At 53.7% G+C, this 21,894-nt stretch overlaps 1 protein-coding gene across 2 annotated transcripts in view; it reads left to right on the forward strand.

The window, feature by feature from the left end:
- The window catches only part of HPX (hemopexin), a 512,404-nt gene continuing 490,510 nt past the window's right edge, over positions 1-21,894 (forward strand). The window contains exons 1-10 of one of the 2 annotated variants that reach the window (XR_014510192.1): positions 1-133; positions 440-522; positions 1,054-1,134; positions 1,537-1,679; positions 2,002-2,155; positions 3,751-3,963; positions 4,831-4,947; positions 5,132-5,262; positions 6,013-6,157; positions 6,734-7,093. Coding sequence is in view for 1 of the 2 variants with exons in the window: in XM_083436611.1 (XP_083292737.1) it covers positions 75-133; positions 440-522; positions 1,054-1,134; positions 1,537-1,679; positions 2,002-2,155; positions 3,751-3,963; positions 4,831-4,947; positions 5,132-5,262; positions 6,013-6,157; positions 6,734-7,005 (1,398 nt within the window). In the remaining variant the exon portion in view is untranslated. Of the gene's footprint in view, positions 134-439; positions 523-1,053; positions 1,135-1,536; positions 1,680-2,001; positions 2,156-3,750; positions 3,964-4,830; positions 4,948-5,131; positions 5,263-6,012; positions 6,158-6,733; positions 7,347-21,894 lie in introns of those variants that run through there. The other variant, XM_083436611.1, reaches the window with a different exon arrangement.

Here is a 21,894-nt window from a genome sequence, read left to right on the forward strand (position 1 = left end):
TCCCTCCTCTCTGCTGATATAAGAGGTGACAGGGCCTGGCCCCGGGGCTCTGCGGCTGTGGACTGGAGCACATCATGCGCAGCCCCTTGGGAGCCCTCTGCCTGAGCTGGGCCCTGGCCCTGGCCCACCCCCTGTGAGTGCCCGGAATGGGGCAGGGGCTCTCTTTGGCTCAGCTTTTGCTGCAGAGATGAGGCCCATGGGGGGTCCAGTGGGCCCAAGGAGAGGAGGGGGTGGCTCTGCTGCGGGGGTCTTCTCTCCCTAGACCCCCCTGGAGCAGCATCCACTGTGCCCCCACGTCCTCTTGGGGGAGCTGGCCTGAGGCTGGGGCTCTGTCTTGGCCCAGGCAGGGGGCTCTTTCTGCCAGAGCATCCCTGCTGGGGCCCCACGGCTGCTGCAGAGCCCCACGGCCAGGTGCTAACCTGGCTTTTCTGTTTGGCAGGGGTCATGGGAGCAGCAAGTTCAATGGCACCGGCGGCAGCAGCTGGCACCACTCGGCCTCACAGCCTCCGCTCAACGACACAGGTGGGCTTTGCCAATGGGACCTTCTCCAGAGGTCCTGCTCCTCCTTTGCTCTGGGACCCCCTTCTGTCTCCCTGCCCCACTCCCAGCCTGGCTGCCCCCATCCCCCCTTGAGGCGCTGCAGAAAATCAGAGAATTGCAAAGCTGGGAGGGGCCTTGGGGGGGTCATCAAGTGCGGGAATTGCAGCCAAATAAACCCCCTGAGAGGCATTGGCTGTGCCCACCACCTTCTGAGAGCACATTTTGTGGCATTTTTCTGACTTCTGGGGGCACAGGGCTGGCTGGTATATCAATATATCATCCCAAACTGGTTTGAAGTCCATATTGTGATTTTGCTTTCATAGTTTTTGACCTGGTGATATATTGTGAATAATGATGTGATTATGTGCGCTATTCAAAAATCACCATGTGAGGAAAGCCATGCAGCCAGCCAGGGCCTCTCCATAGCTCAATCCTTATCTCAGACCTCGTGAGACATCGGTGTATCGCAATGGTTAGCTGGTGATCTATCACAATCTTCTCTGCTTCTTCCAGAGACTGCCAGGCGCTGTGCCAACCAGGAAGGCTTTGACGCCATCACGCTGGACGAGAGAGGCAACATGCTCTTCTTCAAAGGTAGCCTGCACCTCGCACCCGCCTCCCTGCACCCACTGGCGGAGGAACACCACCGCCAGCGGCACGATGGGGTGTCATCACGCCTCCCCCCCCCCGGGTGCCAGGCCCCGCAGGCGGTGCTCCACGCCCACAGGACATGACAAGCACCAGCCACCCCCCGTCTGCTCTCTGCCCCTCCCTTGAAGCTCCACCACTGCCTTCACACACCCCTTTCTTCCCAGGGTGTGAGGAGGAGGCTGGGTGCGCTAGCCGAGGGGTTGCTATGGGGAGGTCTCTGTGAGATGTGGGGCCACGAAGGTCAGGATGCCGACCTCAAGATGCCAGGTCAGCCCCCCCCCCCAGTGGCTCAGCCGGGGGCCCCAGCAGCAGGTGCCTCCCGCTGAGCCTCCCCTTCCTCCCCAGGGGACGTGGTCTGGAAGGGCTTCAGTGGGCCAGCCGAGCCCCTCAACGGCTCCTGGCCCCAGATCCAGGGGCCCCTTGATGCTGCCTTGAGGATCCACCACCTGGACCAGCCGGCCGCCCACGACAACGTCTACTTCTTCCAGGTGGGGGGCCGGGGGGTGACTGCCCCCAACCAAAGAACCCCTAACCTTCCCTGGGGCAGCGGATCTGCAAGGCAGGAGGGCCCTTCCAGCCAGGGGGGCTTCTGTGCCCTGGATGGGAAGGTGTGGGGCACCCCAGTGCTGTGGGGACGGGGTCTGGGGGCTGCCGGGGGCAGGATGGGGAGGCAAGGGGGGTGGGCGGGCTCTCTCCCCCACTGAGCTGCCCCACCCAGGGGTGCCTGGGGAAGGGAGACGGTGGGGCAGCCCCCTTTTGCACCCTCTGGTCCTTGGCTGAGATGGAGGGTGTGCCCTGGTCTCCCTGCAGGGCCCGTGGGTCTGGGCTTATGCCCAGGGCAAGCTGAGGCCCGGCTTCCCCCGGCGCATCGAGGAAGAGTTCAGAGGGGTGCCTAGGCACCTGGATGCCGCCGTCGAGTGTCACCCCAAGGAGTGTGCGGCCGCCACCGTCCTCTTCTTCAAGGGTGAGCTGGAGCGTGAGGCTGAGGGGCCCAGGAGGTGGGCCAGATGCCCCTGGGAAGAAGGGGGTGGAAGCAGAGGGTCTTAGCGGAAGAAGGGACCCCGGGGTCCTCTAGTCCAACCCCTGCAATGCAGGAATCTTGGCTCAAGCCCCCCCTGCCAGCAGAGGGCCAAGCAGCCTCCCAGCCTGGGGAGAATTCATCTCTGCACCACCTTGTTTGGCACCCAGGTGAGGAACAAGCACCTTTTGAATTACCCACAGAGCCAAGGAAACTTTTTCTGAGTCCAGCCTCCGGATTTAGGGACCAGCGTAGATTATAGCTATTGCGATAGGACAGAACTCACTCTGGCCAGCCACCTCCCATATTAACGGAGAAATCCGAGGCTCCCTTGGACAAAAAACAAGGACCCCAGCCAGGAATAGCAGAGCAAAACATCAGCCAGTCGGCTTGGTCTTTCTTGAAGACCGTCGCAACAGAACTCCCACCTGCCACAAGGTGGAACAAGATGGAAGCCCCATACAAAAGAGAACAGAAACTTTTTTTAGCTGCTAATCCCCATGTTACACCCCCCCCCAAAAAAACTACATCACTCATACATCACAGTTACATCATGAAAGGGGAGGTCTGGTGGCAGTAATCTGAGCATCCTGGACCCTGCCCCATGGTTCCCCTTGCCCTCCACCAAACACCCATCGAGTGTCACAAAAGAGATATTCACATTTCCCTGTTTCCCAGCCAAGTCAATCACACCCTTTTGTCTTCCTCTGGGTTTGTTATTTCTGGAATGGCTACCTGTCTGGCACTCAGGTATCAGGATGCCAGGGATTATCCCTCAGGCAGAGGGGCTGCTGAGGAGCTGAGCTCACAGGTCTAGATGAATTTCCAAAGTTTTCCCAGTGAGCCAGTACATAGATGCATTTATCAGCGAATTCTTACATTTGGTATCGTACAGCAAAGGCCCTTTGAATAGATAGGAAGAAACTGTGAATAAGTGTTTTGTGGGGACAAATCACAAAAGTCACAAAAGTGATGGTGCTGATTTTGGCAGTGGGCTGCATGTGCATGACATCTGCTGGAGGGGCAACCCCCCCCCCCAACCTATACATAAATTCCTGCAACACCCAGAACATCCCCCTGAAACTCCAGGCCAGGGGCTCCTCCAGCTCCCCAGGCAGGAGGGCAAGGGGGGGAAGAACTCCTCCCCAAAGCTGCGCCCCCAGGAGGATCTTGGGAGATGTAGTTCAGCGAGGGAGGAGGACTGCAGAGGCAGCTTCAGTGGAGAGACCAGGGGACAGAAGGGGAGCCGGGCTGTGGCAGAATCAGGCCAAAGGGTGCCCAGCACCCTCTTCTGGCAGCAGCCAGCCAGATGCTCAACACGGGACCCGAGCACAAGCACCTCCTAGTGGCGCAGCAGTAGAACTGCCGGCACATTTGCAAAGCTAAGCAGGGTCGGGTCTGGTTTCGCATTGGATGGGGCCCAGGGCACTGGGCACTGCAGGGGGTTGGACCAGATGCCCCTTGGGGGTCCCTTCCAACTCAGCAATTCTAGCACTCTCTGTCTGCCCGCTGACCCCCCTTCCCTGCTCCGTCTCCCGCAGGCCCCCTGGTCCTCTCCTACGACTTGACCACGGGGATGGTGAAGCGGCGCTCCTGGCCGGCCGTGGCCAACTGCTCCTCTGCCGTGCGCTGGCTGGAGCGCTATTACTGCTTCCAGGGCATCCAGTTCCTGCGCTTCGACCCTGTCACGGGCGAGGTGCCCCCCAAGTACCCGCGGGATGCCAGGGACTACTTCATGCGCTGCCCGGGAAGAGGTGAGCTCCCCCACATCCCTGCTGCTCTGAGAAGGGAACATCGATCCCCCCACAAGCCAGCAGGCGCAAACCCCACTGAGCCTCCCGACCCTGTGGGGCTGGTCAGGGAGAGACTTGCATGCGAGGAAATGGCAAAGAGGGAATCTGGGGGTGCCAGAAGCAAACAGCCCCTCCTCTCCTGCAAGATGTGCTGTGCCAGAGTCCACAGAAGCCAAAGGGGGCTGTGAGGAGCTGTGGTTTGGGGAGACCAGGGCGCCTGGGCACCCTTCTCCCCGAGTGGCAGGTCCTGGCTGTGGCAGCTGCGCAGGGCCTGCCGGCAAGGAGCAACTGCCCTGGGATGCCCACTCAACCGGGCAGCTTGTGGCAGCCCAGCCAGCTGGACGGCCCGTAGGCCGGAGTGGGGAGGCTGCATGGGCCGAGCTCAGCTGGGACTCCCTCTGGAGCCCAACTCCAAGGCCTTGGCATAGGGGGCAGCGCAAGAGGCCTGTGGCTGCTTCTCCCTGGGCCAATTTGCTCACAATCCAAATTGCCTTTGGCCCTGGGGTGGGGGGCATCTGCAAGCCCCCCCTGTCAAACAGCCCTCAGGGGAACAGGCCAAATTGCGCATGGATGAGGATGGGGGCAGGCAGGGGGCGGCTTCACCTGGAAAAGGACTTCAGACAAGGATACTGTCTCACCTGTGGTGGGGGATCAGTGGGGCAGCCTTTGCCCTTCTGGGGCCCCGGCTGTGGCTCTGGGGCAGTCAGATTCAGGAGCTGTTTTTGCCCATGGATAGGGCTGTTACTCAGGGCCCCAATCCCCCCCCCCCCGGGAGTTTCTGTTCTCAGCTCCTCTCTCTCTGCATTGCTTCCCCCTGACCCCTGGCAGGCCACGGGCACGAGGCAAAGGCCAATGCCACCCTCAGGGCAGCCATGGACCCCTGCAGCGGGGAGCCCTTCCAAGCCTTCTCCTCGGACGACTCGGGGCGCATCTATGCCTTCCGCGGTGAGCAAGCAGGGACACCCTGGCATGATGGGGGCAGGGCAATGGGGGGGGGCTCACTGCCACTGGGCAGAGGAGGGGGCTGGGCCAGGCTGAGACGGGAGGGTGAGGTTTGGGGGGCTGTCTGCCCACCCACCCCAGGGAGCTGGAGGCATGAACCCCCCCCCTCCATTTACCCTCCTGGCAGGGGGGCAGTATCTCCGCGTTGACTCCTGGCGCGACGGCTGGCATGCCTGGCCTCTCAGCCACACCTGGAAGGGCCTGGAGGGGGACGTGGACGCGGCCTTCAGCTGGGAGGACAAATTCTACCTGATCCAGGTATGGGGAGCAGAGCAGCTGGGGGGGGGGAAGGCAAGATACACCTCCCTTGTCATGAGGAATATGGGAATGGGCACCAGCCCTGGAGAGGGCAAGGGTCAGCTCTGTCCCCCACCTGTGTGGTCTGGCCAGAAGATGGTGCCTGAGAGGCCCGAGGGAGCCATGGAGTCTCAAGGGGGGGTCCCTAACCTCTCATAGGATGAATGAACCTCTACAGAGGGATTCTTCTTCCTTTGCCCACCAGAAGGCAGGTGTCCCCCCCCCCAGTATTAAGCCTCTGGCCCCTGCCCATCTCTTACCACCATCTGCCCCCACACTTCCCATAGGGAGGCTCAAAAATGGACACCCCCCTCCAGTGCAACTGGAGAATGAAAAGGCAGCTATGATTTTTTTTGGGGGGGGGGCTTTTGTTCAGTGAAACTCCCCCTCCCAGAGAAGCCTGGCTGTTGGTTGAGGCCAAAGGGGGCCCACCCAGTCCAGTCCGCTGCCCCCACAGCAGCCATTATGGGAAGCCCCCCCCCCCCCGAGGGGGACCCCAGCTCAGCACAGAATCACAGAAGTGAAGAGTTGGAAGGCAGGGACCCCCAAAGGTCCTCTATCCCACCCCGCTTTTCCCGCCTGCCATTCCCTGCAGCTGGCCTTAGTCAGAGGCTGAGCCAGAAGACGGAAGGTGCCTGAGGGGCTGGGAGGCGGCTGGGTGTCCCCCACCCTGTGGGACTGGCGGCTTCCCCCTCCCGCTCTCGCCTGCAGGGCTCTGAGGTCACCATCTTCCGGGCCGGCTCTGGCTACAGCCGCGTGGAGGGCTACCCCCGGCCTCTGCAGGAAGAGCTGGGGCTGCCGGGCGTGGATGCGGCCTTCACCTGCCCTCATTCCAGCCACCTCTACGTCTTTCAAGGTATTTGGAAGGGCGGGGAGGGGCTCATTCTGCAAAGCGGGAGCTGCAGGGCCCCCCAGACCCAGGCGCTCAGTGCCAGGAAAGAGGCCCGTAGCTCCCCACATACGCTTTGGCCTGAAAGCCTGGGAAGCAGCTGCCAGCCTGTGCAGACAGCACTGAAGGAGATGCAGCAGCACTCTCCCTTGCCGTCGGGCAGCTTCCTGCGTTCCAGCGCACGCTCCACGGGACTCCTCTCAAGGCAAGCAAGAGCCGCTGAGCCCCCCAGGCCTGGGAATCCTGGAATGGCTGAGTTGGGAGGGGCCTCCAGGGGTCATCCAGTCCAGGCTGCTGCCAGGCAGGAGTCCCAGGCAGGCTGCTTTCTCACATGCAGGCAGGCACAGCCGCGTCTGTGGGCAGGAGATGGCCACTCACTTCTGGGTGGGGTCTCTGGCTAGGTGAGGGGGGGGGTCTTCTCCCTCCAGACGCCCAGAATGGCCCTGCGTGGTTGAGGGGTGGGGGCAGGGAGAAGAGGGTTGGGGGCTCTGCAGGCAGCTCCAGGGACTGGCACTGGGGGCCTGACCCGATTCCTCCCCCCAGGAAACTCCATGAAGCTGGTGGACCTGCAGAGGAGCCCCCGCCTGCCAGGCCCAGCGCTGGCCACCCCCCACGGCCACGTGGACAGCGCCTTCTGCACCCCCCAGGGGGTCTTCCTTTTCCAGGGGCCCAACTTCTACCACTATAGGAGTGTGGACCATCTCCTGGGGGCCCCGGGGCCCGTGCCTGCCCAGAACGCGGCTGCGGATGTTTTCTGGTGCCCCCTGGCAAGGGGCAAGGGGGACCCCCCCACCCCGCTCCCCAGGCATGAATAGCAGGGCCCCTTCCTCTGTGAGACTGCCATAAAACTTAGGGAACAAGCTGTACCAGCAAAATGATTAAGGTTTTAAATGATAATTTTAGGTTATATCTTAGTGATCAATATATATTTTTAACTTCTCCTATATCTGAATTGTCTCTGTTATACCCAATTGCAATTCAATGTATCCCTGTTGTGTTTTATGATTTTCCTGATATTGTAAGTGACCCGGAACTGACCTGTGACCGTAGTAATGAATTCTGATTCAGGGCCCCTTCCTGAGGTGACCCACCAGCCCCCACCCTCCTCACCGGGAGCCCTGACCCCCCTGCACCCAATAAAAGCCCCTGCCTGGTGCCCACCGTCTGCCTGTGTGTTTGGGGGGGGGGGGCTACAGCTGATCTCTTGGGTCTCCCCGCCCTGGAATTGGAGGGGCTGAGGGGGCTTCCAGGTGACGTGTTTGCTGCCCCTTCATCCCAGCAAGAGCCCCCCCTCCCTTTCCCAGTCCGCCTCTCGCCTTCCTCACTGCAAAATGTTTGGGTCAAGTCGGGTTCCTGTGCCAGAGGTGCCCCCTCCCAGGGCAACCTGTATTTGTGGGAATGTGCCTGAATCCCACCCCCCACTCTGGAAAGACCCTCAGCTGCCGGATGCTGAGTCCCCTGAGCTGAGAGAGCAGCCAGGTCAGGATTGTCTCTGGGCAGGGGAGGGTCCAGGGTTCAATCCTGAACGGTGGCATTGCCAGGAAGGGCTGGCAGAGACCCCTGGGGCGCTGCTGCTGCCAGTCAGTGCGGGGAACACTGACCCAGTGCAAGAGACCAGGCTGGGCGTAGCAAAAGGGCCTTTTATTGGGGGGCTTCCCTTCCGCGGGGCTCAGCCGAAGATGCAGACGGTGCCGGAGGCCAGGCGGTGGCGGTACTCGTGGCGGAGGCTGGCGGCCTGCGGGAAGCTGCTCTTCATCTCCAGCTTGCCGGGCACCACCAGGAGGGTGACGCCGGGCCCCAGGCCCTCGGCCAGCTTCTGGAGCAGGCGGCGGGCCAGGTAGCCGGCGGCTCGCGCGGGCTCGGCCTCCAGGCTGGCGTAGACCTCGGGGGGCGGGTTGGGCAGCTTCCACTCCAGCTCCCCGATCAGCTGGTGGGTGCGGGCGCGGTCGAGGGCGCCGGGGCTCTCCCCGTAGCAGGCCACCACGTGCAGGCCCCCGGGGGCGCGGGCGGCCACGAAGCTGCCCTGCGCCAGCACCTCCTCCTCGCCGCCGCCCGCCCCGTCGGCGCCGCCCTCCTGCCAGGCCATCACCGCCCAGCGCAGCCAGTCGTAGTTCTCCTCCAGCTTGCGCAGGACGCTGGATGCCAGCTGGGCCGGCCCGGGGGGCACCGCGGGCAGCTCGGCCAGCGCCCGCTCGACGTCGTCGCGCGCCTGCTGGGGGAAGTAGCGGGCGCAGGCGGCCAGCGCCTCCTTCATGCGCCGGTGCGCGGCGCCCACGCGCTCCTCCCAGACGGCCAGCAGCAGCGCCGGGTCGCGCTGGGTGAGGCCCGCCTGGCACAGCAGGCACAGCAGCCCGGCGCCCAGCAGCGCGTTCAGCTTCTGGCACACGCCCGCCATCTGGGGCCTCCGCGGCCGGTGCGCCTCGACGGCGCGCTCCAGCACCGGGCGCTGCGCCGCCGCCACCCCGCAGCCCTGCACGCGCCGCCAGGCGGCCAGCAGGCGCCGCTCCAGCTTCTCGCGCGCGCACGCGGCCACGAAGAGCTCGGCCTCGCGCGCCGCCGACGCCGTGCCCGCCGCGCGCGCCGCCAGGGCCAGCTGCTCGAAGGCGACCGACACGCCGTCCTCGCAGGCGCCCAGCTCGCCCGCGCCGTCCAGCGCCAGCCCCGGCCCGGCGGCCAGGTCGCGCTCCAGCAGCGCCAGCTCGCGGCGCACGAAGGCCGCCTCCTCCGGGGTCGCCGAGCCGCGCAGCAGCGACGCCGCGCCCAGCGCCAGGGAGCGCAGCGACTGCAGGAAGCCCGTGGGCTCCAGGCACTGCGAGAAGAGCGCCATCCGCAGGCGGGACGGGAGCCTGCAGGGGGAGAGAGAGAGAGAGAGAGGCGCGGGTCAGGGAGGCCGGCAAGAGGGGAGCCCTCTCTTAAGACCTGCGGGATCGGGGCCAGGACTATCACTGAAAGGGACCGGGGTCATCTAGTCTAACCCCTGACTGCATCTGCGTCAGGAGAGCCACCGTTCAACCTCTGGCTAAAAGCCTCCACGGAAGGAGAGCCCCCCCCCCCCAGTTCCCTGCCAGATGCCCCTTACGGGAGCCCCTTCCCCTCTTGCCATTCCCAGCCGCGGGGAGGCAGAGCCGAATCACCAGGAGCCATCCAATAGCTCTCTCCCATCCTTGACTCCTGTGGGAGGGAGTTCCACAGTCTAACCATGTGCTGCATAAAGAAAGACTTTCCTTTTTTAGGAAGGGGGAGGCTGGGACCCCAATCTCTGTCCCCGTAGAGGACATTAGGCTTTTGCAGGCATGGGCAAACTACAGCCCTCCAGCTGTTTTGGAACTACAATTCCCATCATCCCTAGCTAACAGGACCAGTGGTCAGGGATGATGGGAATTGTAGTTTCAAAATATCTGGAGGGCTGAAGTTTGCCTATGCTTGTCCTAATGCATTGCGAGTCAGAGAAGAGCAGCGATCCACTACCGTCTCTCTTCCCCCACTGCGCATGCTCAGAGAATCCCTGGTCCAAGGAAGGCGCCTTGGAGTCTTTGAGGCCAAGTCCTAAGGCAGCCTTGGCCAACGAGGCACTCTTCACATGCTCTGGGCTGGCAGCTCCCATCAGCCGCGTTGGCCAGGGCTGCCGTCAAGCCTTTCTCAGCCCCTGCCGGGCGAGTCTTTGGCTTAGGGGCTGAAATACAGGTGAGGGAAATCTGTGAACCCAGATGGAAGCTTGGGTCCAAGCCCCCCAGTTGGAGTGTGGCCTAAAGAGAGAGAGAGACCCCTCACACATTTCTCAGCCTGGCCTTGTGCTCCAGCCCCACAAGAGCTGGGAGGGAGGGGGAAATGCCCAGGGGGGCTGGCCTGATGCCACCCCTCCCTCCCCCCCAGCCATGGCTGCCTCTCCTGGCCACCCAGGACCTGCCCTTGGCAGCCTCGCAGCAGCCCAGGCGCTGCCTTGCCCTTGTGGCGCTTGGCAAGGGCGGGCAGGGAGCGGGGAGTCGGGGCCCTGCCTGGCACAGGCTTGGAAGTGACTCGGTTCTTCTTCTTCAAGGGCAGCCCCAGGGAGTGGCTGGCAGTGCCAGGCCCAGGATCCTGCCTGCCTCACGTAGCCCTGGGGGGTGGGGGTGGGGGGCGGCTGCCCAGGCTGTGCATGGAGGGGAGGCTGCAGAAACTTCCCTGACACCGTTTCTTGTCGGCATAGGAAGCAGGCCAGCCTCTGGCTTACACAGAACCCTTGGGCAGGGAAAGTCATTTCCTTCCATCCGAAGAGTGCAGATATTGAACAGGGTTGAGCCACCAGATGGGCAAAGGGCTCCCCATTCTAGGTGGGGGTCTGTGACCCCAAGAAGAGCCGGACAAAGGGTCCCCTGGCCTGTTTTTGGTCTGGTGCTCTCACCCCCCCCCCCCCCGAGGGCAAAAGTGGGTCCTCACTGATATCCCCCCCCCCCCCGTAGCCAGATGGCTTTGTTTGGCCTCCATAGTCAGAGGCAGCAAATTCTCCTCCAGACCACTTTCTGGAGGCTGTGAGACGAGAGGGGAGGGTCTCTCCCGGGGGTTTCGCACAAGAGGCATCTGGCTGCCACTGTGAGAACAGGAGGCTGATTTGGCTGGGCCCCGGGCCTGATCCTGCAGGCTCTCCTTAAAGGATCAGCCCTGGCTAGAGAGGTCCCTGGTCTCTGCCTGCCCCCAGCTGCCTGTGGAAAGGGCAGCAATGGGCCTCCCTTGGGGGGGGTGTCCAGGGGGGTCTCTTTTACCTGACGGCACAGGAGGGTCTGCGGAGCTGATTCCTCGGCCTCTTGTCCTCTTCCTTTGGTGCTGAGGTGCCAGCCACCTCCTGCCTCTGCTACCGGGGCTGCCAGTGCTTCTGATAAGGCCCCCTCCCGCCCACCTTATCGTGGCACGTGGAAGGGATCTCACCTTGGCACAGCAAGAGCCGCCCCTTTGTGTGTGTGTGTAAACAGGGGCAGAAATGTCTATGGTTACCAGTTTTTTTCCAATGAATCTGGGGGCCCTTTTTTTTTTTTGAAAGCTGAGTAGCAACAGGGAGTCAGTAGCTGGGATGGTGAGGCAAAAGACCACAGGCATATTGTATCAAAGTGCAAAGCCCTTCTTTCACACCCTGTGAAACATAAATGCGCAGAATTTAAAAAACCGGGCAACAGCTGGCCGGCTGCGACTCCCGAGCCTCCCTCGATCAGTCAAAACAAAGGGGGGGGGGCAGGAGACCTCGGTTCCCCTTCGGCAGTGGACCATGACTGGTTTCTGGAGCTGCTTGCAGGCCCCTGCCATTTTTCTCCCTGGAAGTCCCCATATGACGGGTTGCGCACAAGACACATCATATGGGGACTTCCAGCGAGGAAAAATGGCGGATGCCAATGAGCAGCTCCTGGAGCCAGCCAGAGCCAACTGCGCTACCAGGCTGGCTCCGGGCTGCTGGGGCTGCCGCTGCCACGTTTCCTGGGGACAGATTTGCAAATCTGGGGACTGTCCCCGGGAACCAGGGACGTCTGGTAACCTTATCTTACAGGAAATAGTGGGAACTTTTATGAAGCCATATGCCTTTTGTTCTGGACTTCTTTGTTGTTTTGCTTGGGAGTGGGAACCTTGTTGCAACAAGGAAGTATCCTGGCTTCCTAGCCGCTGTTTGGCTTCCATTTGCCTGGCTGTGGTCTCTTGCTTGAACCTGACAGACTCCAAACCCCCAGGGCTAGCAACGTGGGGGGAGAGTTTAAGTACCACACCCCAAGATTTTGTCCTTATCAGACGTCTCTCTTTCCTGAATCTCCCAATATTCAGCTTCATTTGGATGTCCCCAAGTTCTAATGTTAAGAGAGGGACAAAAACTCTCCTCCTTCCATTTTCTTCATGTGTATACAATGCTACAAGCTTTGATCCTGTGTCCTGGAGACATCCAAGGTCAGACCTCTGGCCCCAGCGGGAACGGGTTGTCACCAGGTGATTGGCACCGAACTGTGTTTGTGTCGCATGGAGCCGACTGCAAGGGGATCACTTCCTGGTGGCAGGACCGTAGCTAGGGGGCGGTGAGGTGGGCCCCCACCAGGGTGCAGGCAATTGGGGGAGGGGCGCAAAATCGGCTAAAAATATGTCCATAAATATAAGTATCGATTATTGCTTCATAAGAAATGGTTTTAAATAGAGGGTGACTTGAGGGGGGGGGGGTGAGAAGCAAAAAGAGCTTATTTGTCCATGGCTAGGGGGCGCAATCTGGACAATTCTGCCAGGGGCGCAAGAACACCTAGCCTGGCGGCAAACAAGATCCTTCTATAGCCAAAGAAGAACCACAGGACCGAGCAGATTGTGAGGCCTAGTGTAGCAGGAACCCCCCCCCCATCATTCAGTTTGTACAGACCTCACACTCACACACTACATACGCTACACTTCTGTTATAAATTCATAGAAAATCAACCATACATCAGATTTGCACTGTTTCACTTTTATTTTACTCCATGAAGGAAGGACTACAAAATGGGGAAGGTTTGATACAGGCCACCATAATTCCTTGAGCATAGCAGCACATCCACAGGAGCCCTGCCCAGTTGCTATGCCAACCCTGATGGTCTCAGACAGAAGACCATCAACAACACAACAGACTGAATACACGAATGGATTCAACACGGACTATAACAAAAGAACAGTGATTGGATTTCCCCTCAGGGGGCAGGAAACTGCAAGCTCCCCTTTGTCTTCAGAAAATGACTCATGGGAGGGGGGAAAGAGGGGAACCAGCCAGGTGACAGGACACTCAGGTTACCACCACAACTCCTCCCTCAACCCCTCCTTTCTGTAATGTATGCATGATGTTTCTGGGGGTGGGCTTGACCTAGAGGAGGGGAATTTCAAAAGTTTTTATAAGGTCTTGCACACCATTTTTCTGTGTCTTTCCTCTCTCCTGCGAGTGAGGGGAACACCCTGCTGCAACAGTACAATAAAGGCCAAGCCTACAGGCTGCTGATTTGCTCCAATTTACTCTGGTTGGTGTCTTTACTTTTTGTCCAAGGGAGCCCTCAGATTTTTCCGGTAACACTAGCATCAACACTTAAGACAGCATCTTAAAAAGCAGAGACATCACCTTGCCGACAACGGTCCATATAGGTAAAGCCATGGTTTTCCCAGTAGTGATGTGTGGAAGTGAGAGCTGGATCACAAAGAAGTCTGATCGCTGAAAAATTGATATTTTTGAATTCTGTTTTTTTTTTTTAAGAATATTTTATTGGATTTTACAACAAATACAAAACAACAAAAGAAAAAAGACAGCACAACAAAAGAAGAAAAACAGAAAAGAAAAACACAGCGACACAACAGCAAAAAAAACAACATTAAAAACAATTTTTGTCTCCTTGTATTCTTTGCATTAACTTGTTTCTCCGACCTCCCCAGACCTCCCTTCTCTGTATTCCAGATCGTATATTCTGTCAGCAAATTCCTTCCCTCTGTCATAGTTTGATTTTATCATAATCTTAATATCTTAATATAATTACATTTCCTTATATCTTAAATATTTAGATCTTTTTCTTTACTCTTTTTTACTAATAACCTTTTACATTCAATCTGGTGTCATCAAACATTCATTATCTTGTAGTGTTTCTGTAAATAGTCTTTAAATTTCCTCCAATCTTCTTTCACCGTCTCTTCTCCCTGGTCTCTGATTCTGCCAGTCATTTCTGCCAATTCCATGTAGTCAATGACTTTCATCTGCCATTCTTCCAGCGTGGGTAACTCCTGTGTCTTCCAATACTGTGCGATGAGTATTCTTGCTGCTGTTGTAGCGTACATAAAAAAAGTCCTGTCCTTCTTATGCACCTGTTGGCTGACCATGCCCAGGAGAAAGGCCTCTGGTTTCTTCGGGAAGGTGTATTTGAACACTTTTTTCAGTTCATTATAGATCATCTCCCAGAAGGTCTTAATCCTTGGGCACGTCCACCAAAGGTGAAAGAATGTACCTTCAGCTTCTTTACATTTCCAGCATTTATTATCGGGCAAATGATAGATCTTTGCCAGCTTGACCGGTGTCATGTACCACCTGTATATCATTTTCATAATATTCTCTCTTAAGGCATTAGATGCCGTGAATTTCATACCAGTGGTCCATAACCGTTCCCAGTCAGCTAGCATTATATTGTGACCAACATCTTGTGCCCACTTAATCATTGCAGATTTCACTTCCTCATCCTGTGTATTCCATTTCAACAGCAAGTTATACATTCTTGACAAAATCTTAGTTTTGGGTTCTAACAGTTCTGTTTCCAATTTTGATTTTTCCACCTGGAAGCCAATTTTTCTGTCCATTTTATAAGCCTCCATTATCTGGTGGTAATGAAGCCAATCACGGACTCTATTTTTTAATTTGTCAAAACTCTGTAATTTCAATTTTTCTCCATCTTGTTCTAAAATCTCCCAATATTTTGGCCAATTAGCCTCCATATTGAGTTTTTTTTAGTGCTTTTGCTTCCATTGGGGACAACCACCTTGGAGTCTTATTTTCAAGTAGGTCTTTGTATCTAATCCAAACGTTAAACAATGCTTTCCTGACCATGTGCATTTTAAACATTCTATGCACTTTAACCTTGTCATACCATAGATATGCATGCCAACCAAGCACATTATTAAATCCTTCTAAATCCAGTATATCTGTATTTTCAAGAAGTAGCCATTCCTACAACCACCAAAAAGCTGCTGCTTCATAGTAAAGTTTCAGGTCTGGTAGGGCAAAGCCTCCTCTTTCCTTTACATCCGTTAATATTTTAAATTTTATCCTTGGCTTTTTGCCCTGCCAAACAAATCTAGATATGTCTTTCTGCCACTTCTTGAAGCAGTCAGTTTTATCAATGATCTGCAATGTCTGGAATAAAAACAACATTCTTGGCAATACATTCATCTTTATCACAGCAATACGCTGTGATGTGTGGAAGTGAGAGCTGGATCACAAAGAAGGCTGATCGCCGAAAAATTGATATTTTTGAATTCTGGTGCTGGAGGAGACTCCTGAGAGTCCCATGGACTGCAAGAAGATCAAACCTCTCCATTCTGAAGGAAATCAGCCCTGAGTGCTCACTGGAAGGACAGATCGTGAAGTTGAGGCTCCAAGACTTTGGCCACCTCATGAGAAGAGAAGACTCTCTGGAAAAGACCTTGATGTTGGGAAAGATGGAGGGCACAAGGAGAAGGGGACGACAGAGGACGAGATGGTGGGACAGTGTTCTCGAAGCTACCAGCATGAGTCTGACCAAACTGCGGGAGGCAGTGGAAGACAGGAGTGACTGGCGTGCTCTGGTCCAGGGGGTCACAAAGAGGCGGACACGACTAAATGACTAAACAACAACAGGATCAACACTGCCAGAACAGCCACATCTGAACTTTCTGAATGCTGCTCCGATTCTGTCAAACAAGCTCTTCTGAATTGCCCCCGAAATAGCAGAGATAGCATCCAAGTCAGGTGGAACTGTTGATTTTTCACAGTATAGTAGCGCAGAGAGCTTGCTGGGGAGAGCTTGCATTAAAAAGAAGGGACTCAAAAATAACTTAGACAAGGTTTTAATAAGAAAAACAAAAACTCCATTTACATCAACAACCAAACACGACCCAACCACCAACCCATCCCCAGGGTAAAATGGCAGAGCTAGGTGCTGCTCCTTATATACTGTGGCCAATTCCCAACACAGCTTAATCAATGCAACTCAGCAGCACCTGCTATGCCTCACAGCTGCAAGGCTGGATCTCGTTAGTTTACTCTGGCCCTTGCTCTGGCCCCTTAAAGGTATACACATTGTGTGAAACAATGATGAACCTTTAGATTTAAAGAAACAGTTCAACATTTCCCCTGCGGTTCATCATTGTGGAACAAAAACATAAAGCATACTTTGTACATGTTTTTCATGTGTAACCTTTGGAAGTGCTTTAGTAAAAATGTCTGCAATTTGATTGTTACCTGGAATATATTCAAATACAACCATTTCATCAGCAATTAGTTTCTTTACAAATTGCAAACGTAATCTTAAGACTCTAGTGCGCTGCGTATTGGTTTCTGAACATAGGATAGCGAGTCCACTCTGGGAATCAAGGTAAACTATCACTGGTAGTGTTACTTGCATCTGTAGGTCAGCAAATACTTGCATATACCATTCTATATCACTAGTGGCCTGAACGCATGCACATAATTCACTCTCTGTTGTGGAGAGACAAATAATGGTTTGTGTCTGGGACTTCCATTCAAAAGGACAACCGTTATAACAAAACACCATACCAGACACACCCCTGCAATTATTTTAACACAAATCATAATCTTCACCTGGAATTTGTTGAAAACCTCTAGCGACTAATCTTGCCTTGTACCTTACAACTTCATTTTTGTCATTCATTTTAGCTCAGTAAACCCATTTTGAATCTATAAGTCTCATATCTGGGGTTTGTGGTACAAGAGACCAAGTGTTATGCTCTTTTAAAGAAGCTATCTCAGAGTTCATAGCTTTATACCAATTCACAGCTTGGTGCTTAGGTAAATTCTGAACATCATTGTAACTTTTTGGCTCAAAAACCGCCTTATTGGCATACACAGTATTAAAATGTTCATCTGCAAATCGTTGTGGCTTCTGCCTCTTTCTATCTGAACATCTCAGTCCGGAAGGAGAGTCAGACTCCTCAGACTTAACAGGACTAAGTGAACTACTAGTTTCAGGTTGCAAACCATCATTGTCAGACTGAAGAGATGCCTGTAGGCTAAGCTCACGGTCAGAAAACTCAAGAGAATCTAACCTCCCCTCGGGTGCCTGTAACTTTAAATCATCAAACAAATTATCAGATTCAACAGGCTTTTTGTCTTCTCCCATTAATTCAGAAGCACCATTTCCTGCTGCTGCTGCTCCTGCTTCCTCTTCCTCAGTTTCATTTATACCATCAGTATCTTGGAAAACAGCAACTCCATTCCAATTTACAGTTTGTATCATGCTTCTGGTAATATGAAATTTGCCAGTTGCTGGTATGTAAATTCTGTACGCCCCCTGCTGGTAGCCCATTAATTTTCCCTGAACACTACGCTCACCCAATTTCTGCTTAGCGGGATAATGCATAATTACATCTGAACCCCAAATTCGTAGGTATTTCAGATTAGGGCATTTTTTAAACAGCTTCTCATAGGGGGTGACATCTAAACCAGAATGATAACTTCGATTTCTAACAAAGCAAAAAGCATTAAGCGCTTCAGCCCAAAAGTCTTTGGGCAGATTAGCATCATGCAGATAAGTTTTAACCCCTGCCTGCAGGTCACGCTGCACAACTTCAACAAGCCCATTTTGCCAGGGACTTCGGGGGCAAGATAACTCATGAGTAGTCCCCTGCGCTTCCAGGAATTTCTCAAAATCCTCAGAAACAAATTCCCCACCCCGGTCAGAAAACAGGTTCTTAATTGGTTTGTTAAAGTGTGTTTTTACCCAATTGCAAAAAACTTTGTACTTCTCAAATGCTTGGGACTTTTCAGCTATTGCATAAGTCCAACAATATCTACTATACTGGTCTATTAGGGTAAGCCAGTACTTAGAACCTCCTAATGATGGTGGGAGTGGCCCAACTAAATCACAATGTACACGCTCAAATGGCTCAGTTACTTTCCTATCTGAGCACCTACCCTTGCGTGCAACCTTGATCTTATTTTTGCAACAGGATAGACATTGCATAAAGAATTTACATGGTTTTAAGTTGAGGCCATTAACAATATTCTTTGTCTTAATTACATCAGCAAAATTCAGGTGTCCCAGAAGTCTGTGCACCTCGTGGACACACCCGGAGTGTGGCCTCACATTCCTCAACCCCTGGCTTGACTGTGCTGCTCTGCAATTTATAGGCGATTGGGAGTAGGTGTGAAAATACAGCCTATATAAACCATCAGATTCCCGGGCATACAATAGACGTTTGTTCCCCTCAAAAAACTCACACATTGAATTTAAGAAACGCACAGTTATGCGCCTTGACGAGCAAAACACCTTACTGATAATAAATTGTCCACTGATGGGCAGTAAATGCAGTTTGCTATAGTAATGTTTAAAGAGTCAAGTTTAACAGTACCTCTGCCAAGCGACTGCAGGACTTGTGAATTGGCTAAATGTACATTACCGATTTCCTCTTCGAAAGAAATAAACAAGCTTCGATCGTTGCAGACGTGCTGAGACGCTCCTGAGTCGACAATAAAAGAATTCCACTTGGCACCTTTAATTCTTTTACGATCTGCTGTCCGAGCATGAAAAGCTCGCGGCTCGTTTCTGTCTTTACGGTACGATGTCGGCTGCTGGGCTGACGACCGTGACTGACGAACAGAAACAGTCTTGGGAGTACTTTGCTTTCTTTTGGCTCTGCAGTCCTTTGCAAAATGTCCTTGCTTATTGCAGAACCAACAACGCTTGGCAGCTTTAAATGCAGTCGTATCACCACAAGTTTGCATGTGGCGTCCCTCATTACTTCCGGAAATAGGAGTGCTTATGGCACAAGCCTCCCCTCTGTCCAGCTCGCCCATTAATCTTGCCGTTACCCTTCCACAGTTAATTGTGCTGGTGGAACGGCAGATATCTGGCTAGCTATACCATCAAAGTCCTCATTAAGGGAACAAAGGATGATAAAAACATACTGAATGTCAGGTATCTCCATGTCCCTTCGAATTAGCTCGCCGCGTATTGCCTCCAGACGTCTCAAGTGTGCTGCCAAATCACCACCAGGCTGCAACTTCGTCTGGTACAACTGCTTGAAATACGTCAATGCAGACGCTGACTCTTTTCTAACATGCACTGCTGCAAGACTGTCCCACATTTCTTTGGCAGTTTTCTTATTCCTTATATAGGCTACTTGCTGGTCGCTGACTGCCAAATTAATTATCGCCCTGGCTTTCGCATCTCCTTTCGACCAAGCATCAGTTACAGGGTCAGGAGGGTCTTTAGTTACATAGGTCCATACATCTCTAGAGGTCAAAAGCGCCTCCACCCGAAAAGACCATAAACTATAGTTCTCATCTGTTAGCTGTGGGAAGACCAGAGCCTTCTCAGCTTCTAGAACCCGGTCAACCATTCTGGAACTCTTCCAGACCCACAAAAAAACTACACTAACAGGAGAAGGAGTTTTCAAACCTTTCTCAGAGTCCAAAAATATGCAGTCATCCACTCAGCAGCTGGGCCCATAACCAAAGATGTTGACTTTTCACAGTATAGTAGCGCAGAGAGCTTGCTGGGGAGAGCTTGCATTAAAAAGAAGGGACTCAAAAATAACTTAGATAAGGTTTTAATAAGAAAAACAAAAACTCCATTTACATCAACAACCAAACACGACCCAACCACCAACCCATCCCCAGGGTAAAATGGCAGAGCTAGGTGCTGCTCCTTATATACTGTGGCCAATTCCCAACACAGCTTAATCAATGCAACTCAGCAGCACCTGCTATGCCTCACAGCTGCAAGGCTGGATCTCGTTAGTTTACTCTGGCCCTTGCTCTGGTCCCTTAAAGGTATACACATTGGGTGAAACAATGATGAACCTTTAGATTTAAAGAAACAGTTCAACAGGAACCACATCAAAGAGGCAATGTAGATGGAAACTTTGTCAGGCGAGATCACGCCAGACCGCAGCAGCAGATGGAGCAATGGGCAGAGCACCATCTAGATCTGAACTGGCAGGAAAACATGGTCCTTGACACAGCAGGAGAAGCGGGTGTCGCTCCCTGGATGAGCTGGAGATCGCCATCAAGTCTCACGCATGTGGCGAAGCCCCAGGGCAGGAATATTCAAAGAATATTTTAAAAATATGTTAATTGAGGCATTCCCAAAGTAAGGGAAGGATTGAACTCTGATTAATAAGAATACACACAGAGGCTTGAACCAGCAAGACTCTGGGAAGGGTGAGTATAATAATCTCTCTCTGTGTCTCTGCGTACTCTCTGTCTGACAGCGATCATTATCAGCTTTATGTGGACCTGTTTCCTGGCCCTAAGATTAACATCCTAAGATTAACATATCAGAAAAGCTACAGCAAAGAAACTGCCCACTGTCTTTGATGACCCAGGACACCTGCCTGTCTAAGTGTGTACGTGACTTGTGAAGAAAGAGAAATGGAACAGGGATGCAGAGGTGTGGATTGATCAAGAATCATATCAAAATAGTTTAAACCCAGTCAACGCAATGCTTTCATTGCTGACACAGATGGCTTACTCTATATTTGTTATAATTCCTCATAGCAATCCCACCTGATCACTACATTAATATTTAAATCTTAGAATAGCTTTGGAAGTGGCTATAGGCTGTAGGGTTAGAAGCAGAAGATAGTGTATTTTAAAATAGTATTACCTGTAAGGGACAAAATGTCAAGATTTTTAGGGTAAAAGTGTGATTAAAAAATGGTCCAAAATTATGATACAGTTATATGTAAACTGCTAAAGATGAGGTAAAATAAAAATCAGATAGGAGGGACTTGGGGAAGCCCACTTAACAATGTTTAGAAAAAATAAGGATAAGATAAGAATTTGTTTGTATTTTCTGTTTTTCTGTTTGTGTTGTTTAGTTGTGTTATAAAATGTCTACATTTTTTTTTCGGGGGGGGGGGAGAGTGCTGCCACTGCTGTGGGATCTCCCTGCTGAGTCCTTTGAGAGAAGCCTTCGCTTGTCTGCAAACAAGCCCTGAAGGCTGGCAACATCAGCCGTGCCAGGTGGGCATCCCTGGCAGAGGAGCCCAGGGCCCGGGACAGTCAGGTTGGGCATCCCTGGCAGTGGCAGAGGAGGAATGGCCGCTGGGAGGAGCAGCCCTGGGGGGCATCTGCAGCAGCACAACTGGACCCCTTCCTTGGAGGTTGTTAAGCAGAGCTTGGATGGCCACCTGCCATGTAGGGGAACCAGGCCAGAGGGCCTTCTCGGTGGTGGCGCCCGCCCTGTGGAACGCCCTCCCATCAGATGTCAAGGAAATAAACAACTATCTGACTTTTAGAAGGCATTTGAAGGCAGCCCTGTTTAGGGAAGCTTTTAATGTTTGAAGTTTTATTGTGTTTTTAATATTCTGTTAGAAGCCGCCCAGAGTGGCTGGGGAAGCCCAACCAGATGGGCGGGGTATAAATAACTTTCTTCTTCTTCATGACTGAGTTGGGATTCCTGCATTGCAGGGGAGCTTAGATGACCCCTGGGGTCCCTTCCAGCTCTAGAGTTCTAGGATTCTTTGACCTGCCCCATCTCTCTCCTCTCTTGGTTTTGACAGCCACATCAGGTGCTGTGACCTCCCAAAGGCTCTTCCCTGGGGTCACGAGGCAGGCGGGTGCCAACCAACCAGCGACACCTCTTACTTTTTAAAAAGTCCCCAATTCTCCAGCGTTTCTTCCCAGGGGAGTCACTCCACCCCTTGATCGTTTGGCCTGCCCTTTTCTGAACCTTGTCCAGCCCTATTGTTGTGACGTGGGGTTTGTGATTTCAGCTCTCTTGACATAATCTGCTGGAGACAGTTCTCTAGTAACACTTCTTTATTACAGCAAACAAGACTGAAGACTGAGGAGGGGAAAGCTACATTTATAGGGACAGGGGACTAGCTAGAAAGGATACATTTTGGAGGGAACAATATCAGGCAATCACAGTCCTGCCTTTTGGAGGAAACCAATAAGACAGAGGATCCAAATACAGCAGTTTAAATGAACCAATAGTAGCTGTACCCCCTGAAACCAAAAGGCAGTTACTTTACCCTAATGCAAATAT

This window comes from Podarcis tiliguerta, assembly GCF_965153285.1.
Source record: "Podarcis tiliguerta genome assembly, chromosome: 4".
Taxonomy (NCBI): domain Eukaryota; kingdom Metazoa; phylum Chordata; class Lepidosauria; order Squamata; family Lacertidae; genus Podarcis; species Podarcis tiliguerta.